This window comes from Arachis ipaensis, chromosome B9, assembly GCF_059453495.1.
Source record: "Arachis ipaensis isolate K30076 ecotype BB chromosome B9, ASM5945349v1, whole genome shotgun sequence".
NCBI lineage: Eukaryota > Viridiplantae > Streptophyta > Magnoliopsida > Fabales > Fabaceae > Arachis > Arachis ipaensis.
In genome coordinates, this window is record NC_142444.1 from 135,929,634 (window position 1) to 135,957,454 (window position 27,821).

General features: G+C 35.1%; 2 protein-coding genes across 4 annotated transcripts; both read right to left on the minus strand.

The window, feature by feature from the left end:
• Positions 1-1,077: 1,077 nt before the first annotated feature.
• LOC107617754 (Beta-glucosidase, GBA2 type family protein) lies at positions 1,078-25,053 on the minus strand. Of its 3 annotated transcripts, none has more exons than XM_088499457.1 (19): positions 24,891-25,053; positions 8,959-9,063; positions 8,505-8,615; positions 8,304-8,360; positions 8,046-8,122; positions 7,569-7,668; positions 7,406-7,479; positions 6,946-7,055; positions 6,749-6,852; positions 6,448-6,501; positions 6,309-6,364; positions 6,167-6,205; positions 4,738-4,879; positions 4,447-4,631; positions 4,258-4,325; positions 3,992-4,064; positions 3,596-3,657; positions 2,186-3,473; positions 1,078-1,645 (listed from the first exon to the last, which is right to left on the minus strand). In XM_088499457.1, exons 2-19 carry the CDS (start codon positions 9,037-9,039, stop codon positions 1,384-1,386), a joined length of 2,943 nt encoding a protein of 980 aa, XP_088355583.1. In that variant the 5' UTR covers positions 9,040-9,063; positions 24,891-25,053; the 3' UTR covers positions 1,078-1,383. The 3 variants fall into 3 exon arrangements, with proteins under 3 accessions (XP_088355583.1, XP_088355582.1, XP_088355584.1); XM_088499456.1 differs by lacking the exon at positions 24,891-25,053 and adding an exon at positions 9,482-9,616; XM_088499458.1 differs by lacking the exon at positions 24,891-25,053 and adding an exon at positions 9,218-9,305.
• On the minus strand, positions 12,532-20,952 carry LOC148546457 (uncharacterized). The gene is made up of 4 exons (XM_088499219.1): positions 20,872-20,952; positions 18,292-20,166; positions 14,373-16,247; positions 12,532-12,633 (listed from the first exon to the last, which is right to left on the minus strand). Exons 1-4 carry the CDS (start codon positions 20,950-20,952, stop codon positions 12,532-12,534), a joined length of 3,933 nt encoding a protein of 1,310 aa, XP_088355345.1.
• Positions 25,054-27,821: the final 2,768 nt, after the last annotated feature.

The window sequence follows — 27,821 nt, forward strand, 5'->3', positions numbered from 1 at the left end:
TTATTTTTTTCTTTTTTTTTTGAAAAAACACTCCTCATTATCATTATACCATTAGTTTTATAATTCAAATTGCCTACACGACTCTTATTTAAATAGTAGTCTTGTCTTATTATAACTTAAAAGTAAAGTTTAATTAATCACATCACTACTGTATGTCTGTTAACGCTTCTCTTAGCGTCAAATCCTTACTTCCACTCCATTGATTTGTCTATCGAGAGAAAGAATAACCGGGTTTTTTAAGGATCAGGAAAAAAACATACAGTTTTTGTGGTTGTGATTATTTCTGTACACAATTTTTTAATATTGCATAGATGGTTTTTAAGTTGATCAAATTATAATGAATAAATTGGAAAATGCCCCAACTGATACGGTGTAATAAGAGGTGGAACAGCTACTATGACCAGTAATTAAGGTGTACAAAAACGTGGGATAGGTGAGCTTATTGGGCTGTGCTTTTGATGAGACTGATAAAATAGATGGATTCAAATTTTAAAACTTTTAATTTAGTGAAAAATAAAATGTGAACTTGTTTGGGATAAACATATATTTAATAAAGTTAATTTATTAAAAACAATATATATATATATATATATATATATATATATATATATATATTAAATTTAAGTAAAAAAATAATCACTTATAGCTTTTTTTATAAAATTTAATTTTAATATATTTACAATATAAAATATTTTATATAATTATCTAATCACATCTTTTATTTTGAAATACTCTTTACGTAATTAATATGAGTTACTTTTACTAATATAATATTAATATATATATAAAACTATTTTACTGCATCAAAATTAAATTATCTTTATATTAATAAAAAAAGAAACTAATTTCTTTATAATTAATTATACAAAAATACTACTAATACAAAAAAATTAATTATTCACTCGACTACTATATATTTATATATATTAATTTATACATTTTTTATATATATTAATTTATACAATTTTTTTAACTAAATAATTGATTACCAGTATACCTTAGATTGATTTAAAAAAAAATGGAAATTCAAATCGCCACTTGATGGTAGATGGTAGACAGGCTAAACAATTATTGATATTTTATAAATTTAATTGTGGTAAAATCAGATTATATCTTGGGAAAATAAATAAGAATGTTCATGTTACATGCAATTATGCAAAGGTGACCTACATTGTTCAAAAGTCAAAACTAACATGCTATAAGATTACAAGTAAAATGTCCTTATTTCTTCTTCCAAGACACTAACCCCAACCCTGAAAGACGCTTCACCATTACTTAACATCTTTTGTAGAAGATTGGGGGGTAAGGAACAATGTGATAAAGGTTTTTTTTTTTTTAAACCTATACAAAAATTGTGCTTTTTGGCAATATTAATAACAATCATCAGCACGCACAATGAAACACAGAATTTCCGAAGCATTTTGCTTTATTTGCAATTTTTCTTACACCTGTTTCATTATGGGGGAATCCTCCATTAAGAGGAGATAGGTGGATTCTGTCCATGATGTTAATTTTAGGGGCATCAAGAATTGCCTTGGGCAATGTTAATGCATATTGCATACCCCAAATTGAAAGTGGCCTCATGTAGATGAGAGACCTGTAGTGTCCATCCATTGTCCATGCCTCTGGTGTCTGAAACCAGTACCTGCATTATGCCAAACCTGGTGAATTAGTTCATTTCATTTCTTTAGACAAAAGACAAGAAGTTGCTTCACCCCAAATTGAGAGACTAATCAAATGTATGATTTGATGAATTCAACTAATTATCAATTTAAACAGCAAGAATGAAGCCACAGAATTGTAAGTTTGGCGGGAACTTTTTGCACACAAGATGTATGACAAACACCATCACACTTTCAACCTCTAGTAGATGTTGTGACATAAAGTTAAGAACTCAAATTCAATACTTGATGATAGACGTATTTACCAAAATACTATTATTAACAATGATGAGAGAAAAAACAAGAAAGGATTCGCTTATTTGTTGTGCTATAGATATTTTAAAATTGGATACATTAATCATGTCTTTGTAGATCTGAGTTTGGGATAAAATTAGTTCAAGGGAGTAATTTCTAACTACGCATCCAATAATCCTAACCCTATTACGGTAAACGAGATGCAAGAAAAAATGAGAATGCTGGAAAACCACACACAATTATGGAGGATAGATGACAAGAAAGTTTACCCGTATCCATCTTCTGACCAGCCTGCTTGAAATATACCCTCGGCAGTTGCGAATGCCTCCTCTTCCATTCCTGCAAGGATCATCGTAGAAGCAACACCGTAGGTCACACCTGTCCAAATTTCACGAGACTGCATGCAGGTCTCATCCACCTTGCCATTGGGATGCATGCCATTCACGGCCCCCATCTTGCCTCCTTTAACTTTCATTACATTGAAATCATACACCTTCCGGAGAGCACTTTTGATCTTGGACTCATCAAAAAGTGGAGGAAGCCCCGATGATGCCGTATACCATTGCCCAGCCAATTGATCAGCTTGAATTGATTTACTGTTACTACTTGATCCACTGTCATAGTTGAAATAAGAACCATTCCACAATTTCTGTTCAAATGCTGGTTTAGCCTTCAAAAACTTCCTTTTGCATGTTTCTGCAAAATCTCTGTCACCTAGTTGAAGGGCCATTGCAGCTGCGGCTTGAAGGGCAGCAAGCCAAAGGCAACCACAATAAGCACTCACACCATGCACTGTCCATGTATCATATGTTTGATCAGGGAACCCATCATTCTCAATAAGACCATCGCCATCTCTATCAAATTGTTCCATATACTCCATTGCAGCTCGTACAGCAGGCCACACATCAACTCCAAAGGACATGTCCCCTGTTGCAGCAAAATCTCGATACACCTGAAGTACGAATTTGGGGTTCAGGTCCTTCCACTTGCTAGTATCATGAATGTTATAAGCATTCATTTCACGCCATGGATCGTGTGTCCCAAGATCATGAGGCACAGCCCCTCTAACCTTACGAATTCCGCAGTTGCCCTCTGCCAGAAACTTCACTTTTCTTCCATCTTCACACAATACAGCTTTAGCGAAGTCACGCTGTATATTTAATTCAATCCTTGGAAAGAGCTCAAGAAGGGCAAACGAAGCATAGAAGTGCACATCATATGTGCACCACATGATATATTCAACACCTTCCAAGTACAGAAACCTTCCGACATCATCTCTGTCATATTGCTGGTCCATCATTGCCAGAGTAACACTAGCATCACTTTCGTGGGAGAGATCACCACGATGTTTTTCATCCACACCATCTACCATGCAATCAACGTCACTGGCACTATCTGTTGTATACTCAACATCATAGGTGCTATCTGTTGTACGCCCAGCATCTGCACCTTGTCTACGACTCACTTTGGCTTCAGTCACTTTGACTTCTGTATTTTCCAATTCTTTTACCTGATCCCGGCTTTTATTCCTCATATTTGAAGATGGCAAAGGCGAGTCTGGAAGACAGATCAAAGAGTCTTCATTTATTAGACTAATCTGACAATAGCAAGATCCACCAAAAAGCAGATTTTATGCAGGTTACTCAATCACAAAACAATATACTTAAATGAATACATACCAATCCAAATTGTTCCTCCAGCAACAAGAAAGTAGAGTTCATTAAACAATGTGAACTTGTACCTGTAAATGAAAATTTAGTTATATTATTTAAACCAACAGAAGCTTCAAAAGTAAGAGTTGATCAAATGGAGAACAATCTGATAAATATGGGGGGAGGATGATCTAGGAAAGATTGAGAGAAACCTTTCTTAATTAAAATAAATAACAAAAATTTACAGACAGAAGAGCTAGTCATGAACTAGCAAAGAAAAAAAAAAGAAAAGTTCTGTTTTATGTTTTTTGCACATACTGAGAGGCTCTAAGCTAATATTTACCTGGCAATTATCCATAACAAACAAATACACAAGTTGATGCTTAAAAATTAAAATGTCTTCATGCTTAAACAGAGAATTACCATTCTGGTAGTGACTCATCCTGAAGAATAGGATTTTGCCATTTCTCAATGTCTTCTTCCCATCGTTTGTATTCTGTTTGGAATTTAAAACATAACAAGGTTTGTAAATATTACTGACAGAATCTAAAACCACTTAGAAACATTACTTTAGAAGCATTCATATCTTTTATCCCTTTTTCGGTGTGTGAAGATCATAACATATAATACTAATGCAGATAAACCACAGTAAGGAAGAATATCAACTTCAATCCAATCAGACAACATACGAGTTAATGCATCATGGGCCAAGTCCTTTGCAGCTCTCTCAGAAGTCCCATAAAATTTTGTGTATCTCCTGCAGAGTAAAAGAATTGAAATTATTCAAACAAAAGCGCACCACAAAAAAAAAAATGGTCGGCATACTACGTCTTACTAGACATTTACTATATACAATATTCTTACATAATTCTGATTACCTATGAAAAGTGCTGCCTTTTGAGAACTTTACTTTTGGAGATGACCATGCAAGACTAAATGCCACAGTGCATTTTCCATGGGGTTCCACCCACGTCGAAGCTGAAACAGCAGCACATAGAGTCTCTCCAGGTGATGAGGGCATACTAGCTCCAGAAGAGAAATTCTCCCGGTCAAATTGTCCATCCTTAATATGCAACAATTTAACTTAGAATCAACCACATATATTTTGCCATGAAGGTAATGGTGATATAAATATCATTTAGAATCCCCAAAATAGAGGTAATCTGTACCTGCACCATTTTACACCACATGCCTTTTGCTGTTGTGCTACTTTTTTCAGAGAGCCCAAACTTCGGTAAAACAGAAACACTAACATTCTGTGTCTCACATGCAGCTATTGCAAAGGTTACAGGAGGGTTACCTTTTCCTGTCCTGCATTGGAATAATTTCCAGTAAAATCATCAGTTATATAGCAGTCAGGTGCAAATCGTACATAGATGGATCTTTCATTGGTAATTTGTTTGTGAAAGGATTAAATGTCATCGTAGGAACTACACGACATTACTTGAATAGCAATAACAATAATAATAATAATAACAACAATAATAATCATCATCATCATCTACACTTCCTCAAAAGCTAAATCACTTCGATTTTTGCATATCTAAGTTTTCAACTTCAGTTACAACAATAACAGAGTCTTATCTCACTAGATTGGGTCGGCTATATGAATCAAACGACGCCATTGTACGCTATCATGTATCATGTCTGTTGTGGTCAACTCTTTTAACCTGATGCTCTACTGGTCTAGAAACATAATATATATACAGAAGATGGTTGTTGGACTAGTATTCTGTTCTGGATAGCCTTTTTTCTCTCTCTCAGATATTTGGCCTAAAAATCATTTCTCATGAAAATATACCCTTTACCATCCAGCAAATCACCTTTTAAATCATGCTTACCCCTTTCAGTGAAATACTACTTAAAGCACCTTTTAGAAAAATTTTATCCATAATATAAAGTCTCTACAATCCCTTTTCCCTTCTGAATTAACATATCCAAACATAAATTGAGGACTTAGTTTCCTAAAACGGTTTCGTAGATGATCTTTGTTTTACAGCTTCTGAGTATTCCATTTATTATAGAGGACTGTAAAAACCTAAAGTTACATGCTCCTACTTCTACCCATGCAGTAAATCCATATCAATCTATTCTAATTAATACAGAACAGCTACTGAGATCACCTGACTTATGAGTCAACTACTGCACAGAATACTATCTTAACAGAACAAAATTTTAGTAAAATAACAGCTTACATTAAAGTATCCAAACCAGAAAACAAATCCCCTCACAACTAGTTCTTATATCACCTTTTCCTTCCAAGAGATCTAAGACCATCAAAACATATCACAGGTCTCCACGACATCTCGACACCCTGATAATTCTTGACCAATTGTTTCCCCTTTAATCTTATAACACAGCCTTACTCAAAGCATAAGCTCTCACACCTAAACTTAATGATCAAGGAAAAGCATCCTTCTCGGTGCATCTTAAGCACAGCTAGTTAATAGGGATATAGGGAAAATCAAACCTAAGCAGCAATACCCCCTTTGGAATAGTCAGAACTTCATGTCATTGTCCTATTATGGATTTAGGTACAAACTACAGAGAAATATGCAAACCAACCGTCATATATAGCTATAAGGTTTGATAACTTGCTTGTGATGTAGAAGTACTCCGGAGACTCCATCTTCAGCTCTGTGAATGAGAAAAGGTTTTTGAAAATAAAGAAAAGAGTCAAGATAATGTTTTGAGCTTGTGTTATAGATAAGCAAAGATATATCAAGATAGAAGAACTTACATAAACGGCTCATTTACATGACCTCCTGTTAAGTGTGAGTTTCCACCAATGGAATTCTGCAGAAAATTGATATTGATGGTTAATTTAATCGAGTTGTGTGCTTTTTTGTGCAAAATAATTATAATGAAAAAAATCTTACCGCCCAAGTAAATAGAAGGCTGACTTTAGCTCTCTCCTTACCAGTGTTTACCAACTGCAAAAGAAACAAGTATGACTCTCTAATAAGCTATATATTACCCAGCTAGATGAATGTAATATGGATGCAATAGATAATATTGAACAAAGGTGCAATGCAGAATATCAATTCCTTCACTCACTTTGAAAAAAAGGTAACATGAATTAAAATAAATGTTTTCAACTAAGAAAACAAAAACACACCAACTATTCTGTACTGTGGAAATATAATCAGAGAAAATGACAATAGCTGGAGAAATACATACTGTATAAACAAAAACAGCAGCTGGTAGACTGCTTTCTCTATAATTATGCGGTATGAAAGGTGATATCTGCCGGCAAGACACTTTAAGTTCTGGGTCTGGCTCACCTAAGAATTAGAACACCGCTATTACGCCATAATTCACAAGGACCATACGTATCTAGAGAACAGTTGAAAAATAATTAAAACAAATGAAGATACCATCATAAACTGTCCAAGCTCTTGGAAATAAAGCATGGTACGTTGAGTGCTGGCCATTAAGATTCCACCCCCATGATGATATACCCTGATCGTCAGCTTTCTTGTGGGACCTGAAAAAAGAAAAGTAACAAGAAAATTTGAGTTGATGTATGTATTGAGATATATGAAAAGCAACTAATGAGAGTAAAGCACACAATAATTAGAAACCCTCTTTAGGTTTAAACAAAAACCAGACTGATGGATAAACACGCACTGCTAGAAAAACCATAAAACCAAATGAAAAATCCCATCACTGAAAAACAGATGTCAACGAAAGCTTATAATAAACAATAATAAATAAAAACATTTTGAAGTTTGAAAAAAACGCCTATCCCCCTCCCCCACCCTTTCTTTTAATCTTACATTACAGATGTTATATTTATGAACATTGGTTTCTAAAATTTCATAAATTACTCCTTACCCTAAGCCTTCATGCTGTCCAGGCGCCAAAACTGATGCAAAGCTTTTGTTTCCTCCATCTCTACTAACAAAAATCTGCCATTTAGAGTAAATAAATAAGATAATACAAACATAAGAAGCAGTTCAAAAGGTCAATATTAAGCAGAAAGAAAAAATGAACGTACGGAAAACTGGTTGGCCATGACAGGTGAAGCTTCACATAAACCAGGGATAATTTGCCATTGTCGGAACTCACCTCTAAATCCCCTTGATATGCTGCCACTCCTGTGGAGGCATATGAACATTGTACAAATCAGTAACAGAAGAAGAAAGACCTATTTATTACAGAGACTTGCTACCAAAGTTGAACAAGTGACCAATTGAATAAAGAAAGAGTGCCCCATTAACCAGCGGAATGGTTAATCCTATTATGAAAAATAATGTTTTTACACACCAAAAGTTGGTATCCACTTAGACACCTTTTAAATCCAAGGGGTGGAGAATGCACATGTTCGAGACATGAGTAAGGTCCAAAATCAAATCTAATGGTAATAGAGCGAATGTCCTTTTTTGGCGTCCAAATAACATTTTTGTGTAAAGTAACATACAGGACTATCCATTCAGTTGATTAATGATCCTATTTCAGTTGGAATCGAACATACCCCATCCCTCCAAGTGGAACTCCTTGAGTTGCAGATGGCTTACAACTTTCTCGAGTGAAAGGATCAATAGGGGCTTTCTGCAGACACCAGAGAAACAAAAAGTCACTTCTCATGTCTGGAATCTTTAACTTTCTATAGTCTATAAAGTTAATCAACTCTTTTATCATAATATCAGGGAATATTAACAATAATAAAAAATAAATAAAAAGAGAGAGCAATGAATGGCTAGAGAAAATGAAGGATAATTTGAAAATTTACCCTTCCATGAGAAGCCTCTTCCCTTACGTATGACCATATGCGTATGCCTAATCGAACCTGGAATTTTGAAGTTTAATAAAATAAGACACAGGAATATATCCAAGAGGAACAAAAATAATAATTAAAAACAAACTTGAATAACTATATGCAAAGATTCCATGTACTAAATTAATCAATTCCAGTCAGAGAGATAACACTTGCCATCTTAATAGCTTCCATAAAAGTGACACTAAATTCTTTAAGAAGATTGGCATGGCTGTTTAATCTCCTTCTCCAAGCTTGCTCAGGTGGTGCAGCACTATCAAAATCAAACTGCAAAAAGGGTGCAAAGAACACTTCAATTTTATTCAGCTATGATATGATTAACAAATCAAAAACGCATGTAGCACCATAAACAGTTGCCTTAGCAAATACATTCATTCAATTCACTTTTTTCCTTAATCATTAAATGGTAATATGCAACTCAATCATTCCACAGGGAAAATAAAAAATAAAAAAACATAGAGCTTCACATCAAGTCCAGAATTCAAATTTTCAGGCAAACTCATGCTAAACCATCAGAATACTAAGATGCCAATTCACCAGGAACGAAAATTATTGGAAAAAATCAAAAGCTGCAAGACACAGAAAAAAATTAAAAAGTTTAGAAGCTTACCAGCTGTAAAGTGGCTTTATTGATATACTCTTCAGGCGGCCATGAATTCTTTCTACAGTGAAAAATGTTGCCGCTAACCATGATCAACCGAAATCAAAGAACCCTCTTTGGCCAAAAAAAAAAAATCACAAAAAAAAAGTAATCACTTGCAACAGATCCTCATGGAAATTCAAAACCCAGGCACAAGTTCTTTTCCTCAATTGAATCCAAACCAACAATCAAAACTGACTTAAAGCCACAGAAAAACTATTGATCTCACCCTAAAAACCAAAAAAAAAAAAACACTGTTCTGAGTTGTTGTGAGTTGTGCTTGGAGTTGAAGAAGAAGAAGAAGAAGAAGAAGAAGCTGGATAATAATAATAATAATAAGGTTATTCGAATTTATCGGGATATATTGATTAAAACTAAAAATGGATTCCAAGTTTTTTTTTCCGGAAACAGGAGATTCGAATTCTGAGAGAGAATGATGCGTGGCAATAGCAGGAACAGCCGCATGTACCACCGAGTCAGAAAGAAGACTCACTGAATTCAATTCAATTCCAACCAACTCGCTGAGTCGCACACACTCTAACTCGGATCCACAAAAAACCAATTGAATAGATTTGGAATTGGAATTGGAATTGGAATAGAATAGAAAGGAAAAGAAAGAAAAGGAAAGAGTAGAGAGAAGAGTGAGACGAGAGCCACCCCTTTTTATTTATTTAATTATTGCTAATTATTTTGTGAATAAATTGGTGGCGACACAATTTTTGAGTTTTAATTTGAAGTGTGAATGAGGTAATGCGTCGGTCACTTTCTCTCTCTATCAATTTTTTTAATTCCTCTTCATCGCGTCGGTGTTAATTTTTTTTGGTGTTAATGATACCACTAAACAATTCTTTTCTTTATTTTTCTCTCATTATTAATTTCTCAATTTTTTTCTATCAATTTTTTTATCAATTTTTTTAATTTCTCACTAAGGATTTGTTAGACATTATTTTTAGAAAATATCTTTTTTAATATTTTTTTAAAAGATTTTTTACAAAAATAAAAATAATTTTATGTTTAAATATTTCATATAAAAAGATTTTTTTATTTATTAATTATGTTCAGATAAAATAAAATATCTATTAATTATGTTTAGATAAAATAAGATAAAAAAAATTTTATTTATTTATTATGTGAAAAATATCTTTTTTTAATTTAAATAAATATAAATTATAATTTTTTAATAAAAATATTTTTTATTTTTTTAATATTTTTATTTTTATTATTAAAAATTTATCATACTAAAAAACAAAAAACAAAATATTTTTTATTAAAAAATTATCAATTTAATGATGCATAAACAAACACTAAATATTAAGTATTTTTGTACATATATATATAATACACATAAATATAAATATTAATCATGAAATGATAAATAAAATTATATAATAGGTGATTTTTAGCCTGTGATTAGGATAGGGTAAGAATTTTTTATATAGTTGATAATTTGTAAAATTTTGAAAAATAGATTCTGTATATGATTTTTTAGAATATAGAGGAGTCTAAAAAAATTTCTGGCTGCAAATTTTGAACACACAATTCTCCGTGATTAACTGACTTTTTGATGTTTTAAATTTTTTGAACAAAAATGTTACTTGTCTTTTAAAATTTAATTTTTAGTTAATTTTTTAAAAATTTATTATTATTTAATTAATTTGAATATCAACTTTTACGTATTAGTTATTCAAAAAGTTAAAAAATTATTTATTTTTTATTTTCTTTTTTTTTTTAAATTCAATAAAAATAATATTTAAAAAATATCTAATTCTACTGTTTTTTGAATCCGTAACCTCACCTTTTGATTTTTATTTTCATAAATTTAGGAACAAACTCAATTTGTTTGATTTTTATTTTCATAAATTTATTGGAACAAATTCTGGTTGTTTAGGAACAAATTCTGATTTTTATTTTCATAAATTTAGGAACAAATTTTGGTTGTTTTTCCTTTTTTTTAATTTAGAAACACGAAATTTATTGGACAACCACATTATGCTTATATGAAAAATAAACTATCAATTATTTATATAGGATATTAATGAGTTTAGAAAACTTTAAATTAATTTGATGATGATTAAATATTATTAAAATAATTAATTACAAAATTATTAATTTGAATTTCAATTCGCACTTGTTAATTGATAATTTTGTTACTTGTAAATTGTGGTCTGGGCCAAAAAATAACAAACCTAACGTGAAGCTAAAGTTCAGCCTTATACAAAATTGTTTAAAAATGCGTGGTTGAGTTATTTTGTTAGTTGGACCAGAAATTTTGGTAAATAAGCCCAAAAATAAAATCTTTGTTGCAAGATCAAAGATAGGTCCGAAACTAATATTGGAAGAAAGCAAAGTTTCTTGCTTACACGGATACCAGTGCCGCCCCCTCTTTTGATGGATTTCAAAATTAAATTAATTTGCATTAATAGCATTGGAAACATGAAAGAGAAAGTGAAAATTGATTTGATAGCCATCAATTCTATCACGCGCTACTAAGCAAAGGTGGAAACTTAATTCATTTTAATTCTCTTTCTTGGTTCCATTGAAAGTTTTTCAATTTTCTCTCTCTTCTCTCTCAAAGTTTCGGTCACTTCTTTGTTAGGAAGAAGGATGAAGAAGCAAGCCATCAGAGGTAGAAGCAGAAAAGCTATGTACAAGCAAGAAGCCATTGTGATGATGGCATTAGCAAAAAGAAGATCTACAGTAGGGTGTGGTTGAGATCGTTGCCACTTATGATAAGAAGTGGTGAGGAAAGCTCAAGCTCTCCATACCCGAAAATGGAAGAAGATCAAACTCGGTCAGAGAAGAATATCCCTTGGGGTATGGCTCGTCTCTACTTTTGATCAATAATCACAGAAGGTAGCTACTGTAGCTACGTGGAGGAAGAGGCAGAAGATAGAGCAGATGGAACTGTCAAGCATCAAGGACTCATCAAGGGTCAGGAATTCTTCTTGGGAAGCAAGTCAAGATGGAAGGCCCGAATTGATGAAATTTGGTGAGAAGGGATGAAGCAAAGGTAATTGCATGTTGGATTTTACATTCGGTTATCTCTCTTCTCTCTCTGGCCGAATCGGTTTTGTGTTGAAGAAGAAGAAGATTAGCTCGGTTCAACCGTTTCAACCTTGGAGGCTTCCCCTTCTATAATAAGGGTAAACAGCTAAGGCTTGAAGCAAGGAGAAAAAGAGCAAAAGCATAGAGTTCTTATAGCTATCCAAACTAACAGAAGTTATTCTCCTTCAATATGTTTCATGTTGTACTTTTCTGTTTAGTTTTGTCTGTCTTGAGTCTCATGGTGGAAAAAGATAAACAGTGAGGTTTGTATGAAAAAAGCCATAGAGCGGAAAAAGGCAGAGTATACAAAATTAAAAGAAAAAGTCATAGATGTTCTAGAGGTCCTTTGTATATCTGTGTTGTGTTTCATGATTCTGTGGAAATCCCCTTAAAAGTTGGGTTAACACTTAGCAGTTGAAAGTTTGGTAGGTGACCAAGTCAAGTTCATGATTGGGGATAGATTCTGGACTTGTCCCGGATAGTGAAATTCCAATTCCATCATTGTTGTGATGGAGACTGGTAGGCTGCACTGCATTTAGCAGCTGAACCAGGATACTTCTGGATGTGATTCTCTCTCTCTACTCTACTCAAATTTTGATTCTGTTCGAAGGAGACAAAATTAAAAAATATCTCCTCATTGGTTACGAGACAAAAAGAAAAAGTCTCTTGACTAGTGACGAAACAAAAAGCAAAACTATCTCCTTAAACGTTTTAAAAGAACAGTAAGATTTACTCAATAAAAAGGGGCTAAGATTCAACCCCCTTCTCTTAACCACTAATAACCATCAAATATATATAAAATTTATAAATATATATTAAAATAAATTAAATAACACATATATAATGTATTTATACACAAAATAATGATTTTGATAGATAATTTTTTGTGTAACATAGTGTATTTTGTTATTTGTTGTGGATTTTTCTCTCTATATAAGTTTTTTTAACTTTTTATTATATAGAAATTAAAAGTGTTAATAAGACGCAATTCTTTTATATGGTCTGATAAGATATAATAATTAAATAATGATGTCAAAAATATTTTATATTATCTACATAATTAAAATAATTTTTTTATATATAACTGTGAATTGAATGTTAATATAATGTCAATTATTAACACTGCAAAATGTCACGGCCTTGGACACACTCCAACGCTACCGTGCCGGCACTCGGACTTACTCAACCTCTTGAGCTAAGACCAAGTCAGCCTAACCCTCAATATTTAGCAAGAAAGTTAAGAACACAAGAGAACACAAGAGAAAGGAAGCTTTGGTGGAAAGAACACTTTATTACTCAAGTGTTGGTTACAAATGATTTACACACCCAAACTCTAACTCTCATCCCTATTTATAGCCATCCACCTCCTCAATGGATGGTTAGGATTAAATCTAATCAACGGTCCAGATTAATCATCCAGAACCTTCTTTACAAATATCTATCCTACCACAACTCTCTAAATGTTTCTAGATTATTCCATATCACCCTTTATACTTCTATATACATCTACACTCTTCTAGAATACTCTATGACCTTCCAGAGTCTTCTAGAACCTTCTAGGGTATTCCGGGACCTTCTAGGACATTCTAGAACGTTCCGGAACCATCTAGAGTATTCTCAAACACTCCAGAAAACTATTCAAACACTGTTAGATCTAACCTTCTAAAATTTTCCGTGACATTCTCCCCCACCTAATGCGCAGACGTCCTCGTCGCGTTCTGTTCATGATAGCGCTCTAGGTGTTCTTGAAATTGCCACAGATCTTCGCGAGTTTCCCAGCTAGCTTCAGTTATCGGGAGCCCTTTCCACTTGATCAAGTATTGGATACTTGGTGGTACTCCTCTTCGTCGCACGACGCGATTAGCTAGGATCTCTTCGATTTCTTTGTCAAAAGATCTAATCACCACAGGCGGAGCACGACTCGAGTTACCTCTACTCGGTTCGTCTTGGTCCGCATGATATGGTTTAAGCATACTCACATGGAAGACCGGGTGGATCTTCATAGAGGGAGGGAGTTGTACTTTATAAGCAACCTCCCCAACACGTCCAATGATCTCAAATGGTCCTTCGTATTTACGGATTAAACCCTTATGAACCTTGCGAAAGGCTTTGAATTGTTGTGGAAGAAGTTTGATCATTACCTTGTCTCCCACTTGATAGCTTGCATGCCTCCTCTTCTTATCTGCCCATTTCTTCATCCTCTTGGCAGCTTTGTCGAGGTAAGAACGAGTGACATCTGCTTGTTCTTCCCATGACTTAATCATATGATAAGCTCCAGGGCTCTTCCCTGAGTAAGAGGAAGAAAGAGAGTGAGGCGTAAGCGGCTGTTGTCCAGTCACAATCTTGAACGGACTCTTCCCTGTAGACTCACTCCTTTGCAAATTGTATGAGAACTGAGCAATGTCGAGGAGTTTTGTCCAATCCTTCTGATTAGCGCTCACAAAATGCCTTAAGTAACACTCGAGTAAGGCATTCACTCTCTCAGTCTGCCCATCGGTTTGAGGATGGAAGCTTGTTGAGAAATGAAGCTCCGACCCAAGGAGTTTGAACAACTCTGTCCATAGTCGTCCTGTGAAGCGTGGATCTCGATCACTAATGATGCTCTTAGGCAATCCCCAGTACTTCACCACATTCTTGAAGAATAGTCGTGCTGCTTCCTCTGCAGTGCAGTCAGTAGGGGCAGGTATAAAGGTAGCATACTTCGAAAATCGATCCACTACCACGAGAATAGATCCAAACCCCTCGGACTTCGGTAAGGCAGAGATGAAATCTAGAGAGACACTTTCCCACGGTCGCTCTGATGGAGGCAGAGGTTCCAACAACCCACTTGGTGTCTTGTTTTCAATCTTATCTTGTTGGCACATAAGACAGGTCTTCACATAGCTCTCCACTTCATCTCTCATTTGAGGCCAATAATAAGAAGATTCAATGAGTGCTAAGGTCCTTCGCTGACCTTGGTGACCAGCCCACTTGGTGTCGTGGCATTCCCTCACTAATTTTCTTCTTAGATTTTTCCATTTAGGGACGTATAGTCTTCTCCCTTTAGTGTAGAGAAGGTCATTTTCTAACCAAAATCTTTTGGTCTTACCTTCTCTAGCCAACTCCACCAACTTCTTGGCTAGTGGGTCGTGATGCAACCCTTCCTTGATGGTATGCACAATATCTCCTTCAACCATAGAAATGGCCGACATCCTGTATGGTTTTGAGATAGGTGGTTTCGCTCCTAACTCCAATTCAATGTTGTCATCCCTCTTTCTTCTAGGTGGTAACTGCTTTGACAACTCGAGAGGTATCACATCCTTATTTTCTTCAAGGACTTCCTTGATTTTAGGGGGAACATCTTCTCCTTTGGCTGTTGACTCCTCTTGTAGTAAAGCCAAAGACATCATCTCCTCCTTCTTGAAACCTTTCTTGAGTTGCATGGTCGAGAGCATCGGAATTCCTCCAGCCTTTGAGATTGTAGGGACCATGCATGGAGACCCTTTCTCCATGACGCATACTATATTGTAGTATGGCATAGGTATTATATTTGCCTTCCTTTGCAAATCGAGCCCGATGACTATTTTAAAATCGTCCATGGGTGCTACTGAGAAATCCACAAGGCCCTTCCAAGAACCAAGAGTCATCTCAATCCCTTTTGCTACTCCCTTAAGGGGTTCACCCTTGGTATTCACGGGTTTGAACCAGCCATTCTTTTCGGTGATCTTCAACCCAAGCCTCTTTGCTTCATCAGGCGTGATGAAGTTGTGTGTAGCACCAGTGTCGATCATAGCCATGACGGGTTTTTCATTGATAAAGGCTTTGACATACATCACGCCTTTCTTTTCTGCAGTGCTTGCCTCTTTGCCCTTCACAGCATTCATGTGTTGGATAGATCCAACACACTCAGTTACTTGAGTTTGAGCTTCTCGTTCCTCAGCGATAGATGCCAAAGTCCCTAGCTTGGGACAATCCTTCATTTGGTGCGGTCCCTTGCACACGAAGCATCCTCCTTTGGGCACGAAAGCCTTCTTTTTTTCTTCGTACTCTTTCTTTGAAGAGTATTTTCCTTCCTTCTTGGTTGAGAAGCTCTTCCCCTTGTCTCCCCCACCTTTAGCAGAACTAGGCTTGGAGGAAGACTTAGGTTTAGAGTCTCCCCTATGATACTCAGTGAGTGATTCGGCCACCACGATGGCCTCATCGACATCCTTAACATTCCTTCTTTGTAATTCTTGCTTTGCCCAAGGTTGGAGTCCATCAATGAAGAAGAACAATGCATCCTCTGATGCTAAGTTGGGGATTTGAAGCGTGAGAGTAGTAAACTCCTTTACGTAGTCGCTAATCGTACTCTTGTGCTTCAACTCCCTCAACTTCTTCCTTGCTTCATAAACCACATTCTCAGGGAAGAATTGTCTTTTCAATTCCCTTTTGAAATCTTCCCATGTGGCTATGTTGCAAGAGCCCTTTTCCATATCTACGCACTTTCTCCTCCACCACAAAGTAGCATTATCAGAAAGGTAGAGAGCTGCAGTGCGTACCTTTATTGCTTCTTCGACCACCCCTTGGCCTTCGAAGTACCTCTCCATTTGCCATAGGAAGTTCTCCACCTCGCGAGCGTCCCTTACGCCCTTGAACTCCTTTGGCTTGGGGAGATCAATCTTTGTCGTCTCCCTTATAATGGTTGGTCGAGATTTCGCCTCCTCGAACCAAACTCGAACTTCCTCAAATAGCTTTAAGGAATTCTCAAGCTTCTCTTCAATTTGGAGCATGCTTTCTTTGAAAGCATCTAGTTCTCCTAATACGTGAGCCTCGAGGGTCTCCTTGTCATGTTCTATCCTTTGGAAGCGCTCATCCATAGAGGATAGAACATTTTCCAACATAGAAACTCTTTCTTTTAAGAAGTTAGAGTCCTTACCTCTAGGCTCACTTGAAGAACGGACCTTCTTGCCTCCCCATTGAGAAAGAATAGTATCCCTTCCCCTTTGAGACTCAACATGCTCCATGGTGATACTAGAAGCCATTCCCACAAGCGACTTGTGCTCCCTCTCGAACCTTGCTCGGATACCAAATTGTCACGGCCTTGGACACACTCCAACGCTACCGTGCCGGCACTCGGACTTACTCAACCTCTTGAGCTAAGACCAAGTCAGCCTAACCCTCAATATTTAGCAAGAAAGTTAAGAACACAAGAGAACACAAGAGAAAGGAAGCTTTGGTGGAAAGAACACTTTATTACTCAAGTGTTGGTTACAAATGATTTACACACCCAAACTCTAACTCTCATCCCTATTTATAGCCATCCACCTCCTCAATGGATGGTTAGGATTAAATCTAATCAACGGTCCAGATTAATCATCCAGAACCTTCTTTACAAATATCTATCCTACCACAACTCTCTAAATGTTTCTAGATTATTCCATATCACCCTTTATACTTCTATATACATCTACACTCTTCTAGAATACTCTATGACCTTCCAGAATCTTCTAGAACCTTCTAGGGTATTCCGGGACCTTCTAGGACATTCTAGAACGTTCCGGAACCATCTAGAGTATTCTCAAACACTCCAGAAAACTATTCAAACACTGTTAGATCTAACCTTCTAAAATTTTCCGTGACATTCTCCCCCACCTAATGCGCAGACGTCCTCGTCGCGTTCTGTTCATGATAGCGCTCTAGGTGTTCTTGAAATTGCCACAGATCTTCGCGAGTTTCCCAGCTAGCTTCAGTTATCGGGAGCCCTTTCCACTTGATCAAGTATTGGATACTTGGTGGTACTCCTCTTCGTCGCACGACGCGATTAGCTAGGATCTCTTCGATTTCTTTGTCAAAAGATCTAATCACCACAGGCGGAGCACGACTCGAGTTACCTCTACTCGGTTCGTCTTGGTCCGCATGATATGGTTTAAGCATACTCACATGGAAGACCGGGTGGATCTTCATAGAGGGAGGGAGTTGTACTTTATAAGCAACCTCCCCAACACGTCCAATGATCTCAAATGGTCCTTCGTATTTACGGATTAAACCCTTATGAACCTTGCGAAAGGCTTTGAATTGTTGTGGAAGAAGTTTGATCATTACCTTGTCTCCCACTTGATAGCTTGCATGCCTCCTCTTCTTATCTGCCCATTTCTTCATCCTCTTGGCAGCTTTGTCGAGGTAAGAACGAGTGACATCTGCTTGTTCTTCCCATGACTTAATCATATGATAAGCTCCAGGGCTCTTTCCTGAGTAAGAGGAAGAAAGAGAGTGAGGCGTAAGCGGCTGTTGTCCAGTCACAATCTTGAACGGACTCTTCCCTGTAGACTCACTCCTTTGCAAATTGTATGAGAACTGAGCAATGTCGAGGAGTTTTGTCCAATCCTTCTGATTAGCGCTCACAAAATGCCTTAAGTAACACTCGAGTAAGGCATTCACTCTCTCAGTCTGCCCATCGGTTTGAGGATGGAAGCTTGTTGAGAAATGAAGCTCCGACCCAAGGAGTTTGAACAACTCTGTCCATAGTCGTCCTGTGAAGCGTGGATCTCGATCACTAATGATGCTCTTAGGCAATCCCCAGTACTTCACCACATTCTTGAAGAATAGTCGTGCTGCTTCCTCTGCAGTGCAGTCAGTAGGGGCAGGTATAAAGGTAGCATACTTCGAAAATCGATCCACTACCACGAGAATAGATCCAAACCCCTCGGACTTCGGTAAGGCAGAGATGAAATCTAGAGAGACACTTTCCCACGGTCGCTCTGATGGAGGCAGAGGTTCCAACAACCCACTTGGTGTCTTGTTTTCAATCTTATCTTGTTGGCACATAAGACAGGTCTTCACATAGATCTCCACTTCATCTCTCATTTGAGGCCAATAATAAGAAGATTCAATGAGTGCTAAGGTCCTTCGCTGACCTTGGTGACCAGCCCACTTGGTGTCGTGGCATTCCCTCACTAATTTTCTTCTTAGATTTTTCCATTTAGGGACGTATAGTCTTCTCCCTTTAGTGTAGAGAAGGTCATTTTCTAACCAAAATCTTTTGGTCTTACCTTCTCTAGCCAACTCCACCAACTTCTTGGCTAGTGGGTCGTGATGCAACCCTTCCTTGATGGTATGCACAATATCTCCTTCAACCATAGAAATGGCCGACATCCTGTATGGTTTTGAGATAGGTGGTTTCGCTCCTAACTCCAATTCAATGTTGTCATCCCTCTTTCTTCTAGGTGGTAACTGCTTTGACAACTCGAGAGGTATCACATCCTTATTTTCTTCAAGGACTTCCTTGATTTTAGGGGGAACATCTTCTCCTTTGGCTGTTGACTCCTCTTGTAGTAAAGCCAAAGACATCATCTCCTCCTTCTTGAAACCTTTCTTGAGTTGCATGGTCGAGAGCATCGGAATTCCTCCAGCCTTTGAGATTGTAGGGACCATGCATGGAGACCCTTTCTCCATGACGCATACTATATTGTAGTATGGCATAGGTATTATATTTGCCTTCCTTTGCAAATCGAGCCCGATGACTATTTTAAAATCGTCCATGGGTGCTACTGAGAAATCCACAAGGCCCTTCCAAGAACCAAGAGTCATCTCAATCCCTTTTGCTACTCCCTTAAGGGGTTCACCCTTGGTATTCACGGGTTTGAACCAGCCATTCTTTTCGGTGATCTTCAACCCAAGCCTCTTTGCTTCATCAGGCGTGATGAAGTTGTGTGTAGCACCAGTGTCGATCATAGCCATGACGGGTTTTTCATTGATAAAGGCTTTGACATACATCACGCCTTTCTTTTCTGCAGTGCTTGCCTCTTTGCCCTTCACAGCATTCATGTGTTGGATAGATCCAACACACTCAGTTACTTGAGTTTGAGCTTCTCGTTCCTCAGCGATAGATGCCAAAGTCCCTAGCTTGGGACAATCCTTCATTTGGTGCGGTCCCTTGCACACGAAGCATCCTCCTTTGGGCACGAAAGCCTTCTTTTTTTCTTCGTACTCTTTCTTTGAAGAGTATTTTCCTTCCTTCTTGGTTGAGAAGCTCTTCCCCTTGTCTCCCCCACCTTTAGCAGAACTAGGCTTGGAGGAAGACTTAGGTTTAGAGTCTCCCCTATGATACTCAGTGAGTGATTCGGCCACCACGATGGCCTCATCGACATCCTTAACATTCCTTCTTTGTAATTCTTGCTTTGCCCAAGGTTGGAGTCCATCAATGAAGAAGAACAATGCATCCTCTGATGCTAAGTTGGGGATTTGAAGCGTGAGAGTAGTAAACTCCTTTACGTAGTCGCTAATCGTACTCTTGTACTTCAACTCCCTCAACTTCTTCCTTGCTTCATAAACCACATTCTCAGGGAAGAATTGTCTTTTCAATTCCCTTTTGAAATCTTCCCATGTGGCTATGTTGCAAGAGCCCTTTTCCATATCTACGCACTTTCTCCTCCACCACAAAGTAGCATTATCAGAAAGGTAGAGAGCTGCAGTGCGTACCTTTATTGCTTCTTCGACCACCCCTTGGCCTTCGAAGTACCTCTCCATTTGCCATAGGAAGTTCTCCACCTCGCGAGCGTCCCTTACGCCCTTGAACTCCTTTGGCTTGGGGAGATCAATCTTTGTCGTCTCCCTTATAATGGTTGGTCGAGATTTCGCCTCCTCGAACCAAACTCGAACTTCCTCAAATAGCTTTAAGGAATTCTCAAGCTTCTCTTCAATTTGGAGCATGCTTTCTTTGAAAGCATCTAGTTCTCCTAATACGTGAGCCTCGAGGGTCTCCTTGTCATGTTCTATCCTTTGGAAGCGCTCATCCATAGAGGATAGAACATTTTCCAACATAGAAACTCTTTCTTTTAAGAAGTTAGAGTCCTTACCTCTAGGCTCACTTGAAGAACGGACCTTCTTGCCTCCCCATTGAGAAAGAATAGTATCCCTTCCCCTTTGAGACTCAACATGCTCCATGGTGATACTAGAAGCCATTCCCACAAGCGACTTGTGCTCCCTCTCGAACCTTGCTCGGATACCAAATTGTCACGGCCTTGGACACACTCCAACGCTACCGTGCCGGCACTCGGACTTACTCAACCTCTTGAGCTAAGACCAAGTCAGCCTAACCCTCAATATTTAGCAAGAAAGTTAAGAACACAAGAGAACACAAGAGAAAGGAAGCTTTGGTGGAAAGAACACTTTATTACTCAAGTGTTGGTTACAAATGATTTACACACCCAAACTCTAACTCTCATCCCTATTTATAGCCATCCACCTCCTCAATGGATGGTTAGGATTAAATCTAATCAACGGTCCAGATTAATCATCCAGAACCTTCTTTACAAATATCTATCCTACCACAACTCTCTAAATGTTTCTAGATTATTCCATATCACCCTTTATACTTCTATATACATCTACACTCTTCTAGAATACTCTATGACCTTCCAGAATCTTCTAGAACCTTCTAGGGTATTCCGGGACCTTCTAGGACATTCTAGAACGTTCCGGAACCATCTAGAGTATTCTCAAACACTCCAGAAAACTATTCAAACACTGTTAGATCTAACCTTCTAAAATTTTCCGTGACAAAAAGCTCTTATATGCTCTAATGATTTAGGGTAAATCTGGACCAATAGTTCAAATTTCAAGCTATTGTCTCAGTCCACATCACTAAGAAATAGTCAAAAAGGATTAACTTAAAAACGAAAATTGTCAAAACATAATATAGATAAGCATATGTTTAATAAGTTTTATTAAAAATAATATAAATGTGAATGTTTTATTTATAAGAAGCGCGTGGGAAATGGAAGTTGCAGCTGTAAAGTATGGAATGCCAAATTGGAGAGAAAAAAGTCAATTTTTACATAGCAAGTAGCAACCAATAGCTTCTTTAGTAAAATGGATGGGCATCTCATTCATACATACTCCGTTATATCAAATTTAGCCGAGCGCAAAGCGCAGAAAATTAATATTATAAAATTTTTGTACATAATTTTTTAGATAATAAAAAATAATAGATGAATTTTTATTTTATAATTAATTATAAAATAATTTATATAACTCTTAAAATAAAAAAATATATCATAATAAATTTTGAAATATTAATTAAATTTAATTACTCTGTTGGTCTCTATAGTTTCGCAAAATTTTTAATTAGGTTCTTGTACTTTTTTTTCTTTTTGAGTCCTTACACCAAAATTTTTGTTTAATTGACTCTCTACACTTTTTTTTCTTTTATTTGAGTTCCTGCACTAATTTTTTTTAGTTGGATCCCTATAAAATTAAGCCAATTATTGTTAAGAGGGACCTAATTGAAAAAAAAAATTGTTGCAGGGACCCAATTAAAAGGAAAAAAAGTATAGAAACCTAATTGAAAATTTCGCAAAACTATAGGAACCAACAAAATAATTAAATCTATTAATTATAATAAAAATTAATTTATTAATTTATATTTTTATATATTAAAATATTTATTTTAGTAAATATTTAAATTTGTAAATTGTATTTTTCTGAAAATAATTCTTAAATTGTTATCGAATCATAATTAAAAATGAATAATCAAAGTTGTTCATATGTAATTTTTTGTAGCTATTTTTTAGTATTATTATATTTGATTATTTGTACATTTAACACTAAACAAATGTACAAAGTAAATACAAATATTGGTCTGTTTGCTTAATAATATTCTATGGTGCAATTTTGATGTTATATATTGTACCAAAGTTGAAAAGATTGGAGAGATTTTTAATAATTTATGTGAAAGATTATGAGATTGATAAAGTAACAGTAATAAGAGTGTTGTTATATATATATATATATATATATATATATATATATATATATAAGTAGATTATAACACTATGTAATTTGAATATTTATAATTTAAAATTATTATTATTATTATTGTTATTATTATTATTATTATTATTATTATTATTATAATAGATGATAATTGTATTTAATCGTTATTTTATAATTAAAATTATTAATGACACGTAGTAAATTTAATTAATTAAGGGTATTGATTAAGTGAATATATTTTTTTATTGTAAAAAAATACATACAAGAGAATTTTTTTTTTAATGATTATCGGTTTATCACCTATTTAAAATAGATGACATAGCCTAATGACAAGAGAGCTTTCTTAATAATTGTCATTTATACAAAATAGTTGATAGATACGATAGAAAGAAATTAAATGGTATAAGTTTATTTTACAATAATTTCATATCAAATTTTATATAATAAAATTAGATAGATAAATGGATAGATAGATAGATAGATTTCCCGTGTTCAAAATAAAAGAAAGATTCGCATGTTTTTTTAGAGTATTAAATGTAGAGAAATGCTAGGTTAAAAATTTAAAGGTGTTCGATAAATATGGGTTTAACTGTTTAAGCAATAAAGACATGAGTTGAGAGATATAAGAACGTGGAACTTACACAAAATATGTAAAATTCGCATCTTTGATTGTTATGCGTACTTACTTGAGTGACATAGTAAATTGGTTCGATTCATTTTGGGCTATTGGATACAATCAAATATTAAGACTCTAATCATAGCCAGATTTAATGGACTTTGATAAGATAATGGAATTTCAATGACTCAATACTAGGCCGGCAATATATACTCTATTCGTGGATATCTAACTTGAATCAACCCGTTTGAGTAGAGTTGTCTATTTTATCTGCTGTGAGTAGGGTAGGATAAGGTGCAAATTTGTCTGCGGATAGGGTAGGATACGAATTTAGGGTATACTCTATCCTATCCTACTCGCATCCTTAATATATTATATAATATATATGTAAAAGTTATATATATGTATAGTGAAAAAAGTGAGTTTTGTACTCACAATCTTCTTCTTCTAAAAATTTGAAATAATCACTAGGCTAATTGATGATTATATTATTTGTAATTTTATGTTGAAATTCTTTAAAATTTTATTGTTTTTAATTTTAATTTGAACTTAGTTTTTAATTTTCTATTTTATTAATACGTATGAAATTTGAAATGGTTGAATTTTATATTTATTTAATATTTTTTTTGTTTCTGTGAGTATGGTCGAGTAAGGTAGAGTTTAGAACTTTAGGGTGCGGGTAATTGGGTAGGGTTAGGGTTGAGAGATTTTCAACCCACGGTTAGAGTAGGGTAGAATTTTAAGAAAGTTTTTAACCCGCGAGTAGAATTAGGGTAGAATCTAAACTCTACCCTACCCTACCCATTGCCAGTCCTCCTCAATACCCAACTTGATAACTCGATTAGACACATATTCTTTAAAAGAAAAATATTCAAGTATTTATTTAATTGTAGTTATACTCTATTCAAATAGAGATTATAAATATTAGTTTTTTGTTTTGGTTCCTTAATTAATTTGTGTTTTGTGAAATTTTTATTTATTTTATTTTTTTAATTTTGAATTATTAAAAATATAAAATCAATATAATCCGATACCAAATTATCAGAACCAATCAAAATTGATTGATTAGGTGTTTTTTCCCTCCCATTTTCCCCCTCTAATCCCGAACTACAACAATCCTATCATGTATCCTTTAGAGAAATACTTTAAAGACCTTTCAAGTTTCAACCATGTTGTTTGTTTCGAATGTACCCGTATCAATCGGCGTGTCTATTTTGTATTACGTTTTTGGAGACATCCTAATATCGTTATCTATGACTGTATGAAAGGCTGAAAAGTGAAAACTTCTATTTTCCCCCCAAAATCCACCTTTAAATTTGTATCAAAATATTTGGTAATTTTCCTAACAATTGAAAAAATAATTAGAATGCGTATTTGTGGACCAGTGGCTTCCATTGCTTTTCGGTGACAGAAACTTCTAATACTTCAACAGAAGCTTAAAGACAAACCAAGAAAAGGAAATGTGCAAAAAAATTACAAAATATGTATTAGATATAAATAATATAAATACCTCGAAGAACTTTACTTATCGGCAAAACTTTTTTGCTTAATTGTACAAAGCTATTGTGTTCTCAGCAGACCAATCCTTTACTATCAAGAATTTGATGAAAGAAAATTGTAGAACTAAAGAAACTTTAGAACTGGAGGGGTGTTTAACTCAATGGTGTTGTCCCTCTATCTAATAGATGTTGCAAATATATATAAAACATAAATTTGATTGTTTAACCGTGGATAAAAATTGAATTATATTACTTATGAAATTTTGGACGATGTTTACAAACCCTTAAAGAAAGGCATAATTATTTACTTATGTTACTTTATTTTATTTGTTTTAGTCCCTTGAAAGAGACACTTATCTTTGTAATTTTTTTCTCCCCGAAATGATATTACTTCCCTTTCCAGTTAAGGGAGGAAGAAGGGTACTTGAGTCCCTTTCCAGTTAAGGAAACAAGAGTATTAAGGTAAAATTCAGAGGGGTGTGTGTGTGTGTTGAGGGGGGTCTCCTATCATAATGTCTAACTTTCTATCAGATCCATTATTTGTAATTTGACTCGGTTAAAATAAAAAAGTTTGGAAAAACTTAAACGTGAATACTAACATTAGAATTATCATCATGACTTCGCTCACATTTGTTGCTTAGGAAAACAGAAGCTAAAATTAGTATCTATTTAGGGCAAACACCAAAAAGTTACTTTTTTTTTTTACTTTTAACTTATAGAAAGTTACATTAATGGGTTTGGTACAAATTTTTAGATAAATTTTTAACTTTTCAAAAAGTTATTTAAGAGCTTTTAAAGAAGTTAAAAAATGTGACTTCTCCTATTTTCAAAAGCTATTTTATCACTCTTATTTAATGCACAACTTTAAAACAATGACTTCCATAATAACTTTCCAAACACAAAATAACTTATTTAAAAGTTAATATTAATAAAAGTCCTTATATTTTAAGCTCATTTTTTAAAAGAACTTATTTAAGAAGTTTAGCCAAACTGGCCTTAGTTTTACTCCACAAATTACTTCTAAAAGCATTAAGTAAACTAATATTATTTATATCAATAGTTATTATATAAAAAAGAGATTAAAAAAAAATTGATGTTTAATTCTTTTTATTTTTGTGAATTTCAAATACCTTTATTCATTAAAACACACAAACATTTTTCATTCTTAAGAGTTGAATGCAAAATTACTCATTAAGGGACGAAACTACTTACTCTAATCAATGTCACATTTATTACTTATACATGTTTAATAAAAAGGTTTATTTATTTTGTTGTCTTAGAAGGGCTCAGGATTCGGTGGTCCAAGAACCTTTGGACCACTTAGTGGTCCAAGTAAAAAAACATGTTTCTTAACTTTTTTTAACAACTGTTACATAGGCCTTTAACTAATTTTAATTATAAATTGACCCTATATATTTTATATAATTATAAAAACGATTTTTTATTTTATAAATAATTAATTTATCATAAATTTATCATGTTCATTAACAATCAAATACAAAAACAACAACAATTATATCTTCCATGGATCCCAATTTTCTTAAAATATTACATTCGATCCGAGACATTCTTGAGCATTCATGAAATCGTGTTTCGCTGAAATCCAATCGATTGGAATATCAAACCAATCGATTGAAATTTAACCCAATCGATTGGATTTCAGTTTATCACTAAACAATCGATTGTATATTGCTGGTAAGCATGGTTTTGCATAAATCAATCGATTGGTGAAAGTAACCAATCGATTGAACAATGAATTAAATGTTAAATTTATGTAATTCAATCGATTGGTCTCAATATTCAATCGATTGGTTACGGCTAAAAATCGATTGAACTTTGCACGTAACTTCTAATTCAATCGATTGGTTTGAAACTCCAATCGATTGGAAAGTGTCCTAAATGTGTTTTTTTCAGCTTTCAATCGATTGGTATTGTAATCCAATCGATTGAAATTTCAAAATCGCTATATATTAAAATTAGAAGTTACGTTTTTTATTGATTCCAACCCCCATTACCCCCATTACCCCCATTTCTGCACCGCTCTCTTCCCTCATCGAACCAGAAAGCTTCATCTTCTTCTCTCTTCTTCTCCAATCAATTCCAACATCCACTCCCCCTACCTACAGATTATTAAACCTCAACCAATTCCTTACAAAACCCACCAAATCAATTTCCCCAAAATGGCCAGAACTAAGAACACCAAAAGAGCCAGGGTTGAGGGAGAAAGCTCTGCTCCCGCCAGACTGGTTGCTTCATCACATTACATGGCAAGGTGGCTGCCGTCTCAAAGGGCACTGAAAAACTATGTGGAGAAGTTCGAGTCAAGGCCAATTGTTCCTCCCAGGTACATAACCGGCCAGTTCCTTCAGGATAGACATTTTAATGTGGTGTTGAATGCATTGCAAACACAGCACTTAGTTGATTTTGTACAAACTAGGGATGAGTATTACCCGCACTTGGTTAGGGCTGTTTATAGTACTTTGAATTATGTTGTTCCTGAACCTGACGAAGAGGGCGAGGTAATGCCGCTGATTGAGTTTGATTTAGGGAAACAGCATTATAGAGTTACTTTGCAAGAACTAGCTGAACAATGGAGTCTAGGTTATCATGGGGCAAAATTTATTGGAGGTATTGCGGCAGATGAGGAATGGGGAGAATACAACAGATTAGTTGGTTTGCAGAGTTTACAATATGAGAATCCACACATGGATGCTAGAGGTAACATAAGTTGCAGTGGGTTGGGGATTGAGCAGCGTATATTGATGTATTTGTTTTCATACATATTGATTCCAAGAAAACATAATCATGGAATCTTGTTTAACGAAGATATTTTAGTGCTTTGGGCTATGGTGACTGGAAAGGAGATAAACTGGCCTTATTTTATGGTTCATCATATGCTTGAGATGAAGAAAGGAAAATCAAGTGTTGGTTTAGGATATGCT

What these genes read in the sequence shown, in the direction of transcription:
- LOC107617754 (XM_088499457.1), bottom strand. Translation starts at nt 9,039, where the DNA reads ATGGTTAGCGGCAACATTTTTCACTGTAGAAAGAATTCATGGCCGCCT. An exon ending in GTTCCACTTGGAGGGATGGG is followed by an intron (nt 7,669 to 8,045) that starts GTATGTTCGATT and finishes ATGCCTCCACAG; the next exon opens with GAGTGGCAGCATATCAAGGG. An exon ending in GATGAGTCACTACCAGAATG is followed by an intron (nt 3,658 to 3,991) that starts GTAATTCTCTGT and finishes TTTCATTTACAG; the next exon opens with GTACAAGTTCACATTGTTTA.
- LOC148546457 (XM_088499219.1), bottom strand. Translation starts at nt 20,952, where the DNA reads ATGGCTTCTAGTATCACCATGGAGCATGTTGAGTCTCAAAGGGGAAGG. An exon ending in CTCAATGGGGAGGCAAGAAG is followed by an intron (nt 20,167 to 20,871) that starts GTCCGTTCTTCA and finishes CCTTGGGCAAAG; the next exon opens with CAAGAATTACAAAGAAGGAA. An exon ending in GGAAGAGTCCGTTCAAGATT is followed by an intron (nt 12,634 to 14,372) that starts GTGACTGGACAA and finishes TCCTTCGAACAG; the next exon opens with AATCAAAATTTGAGTAGAGT.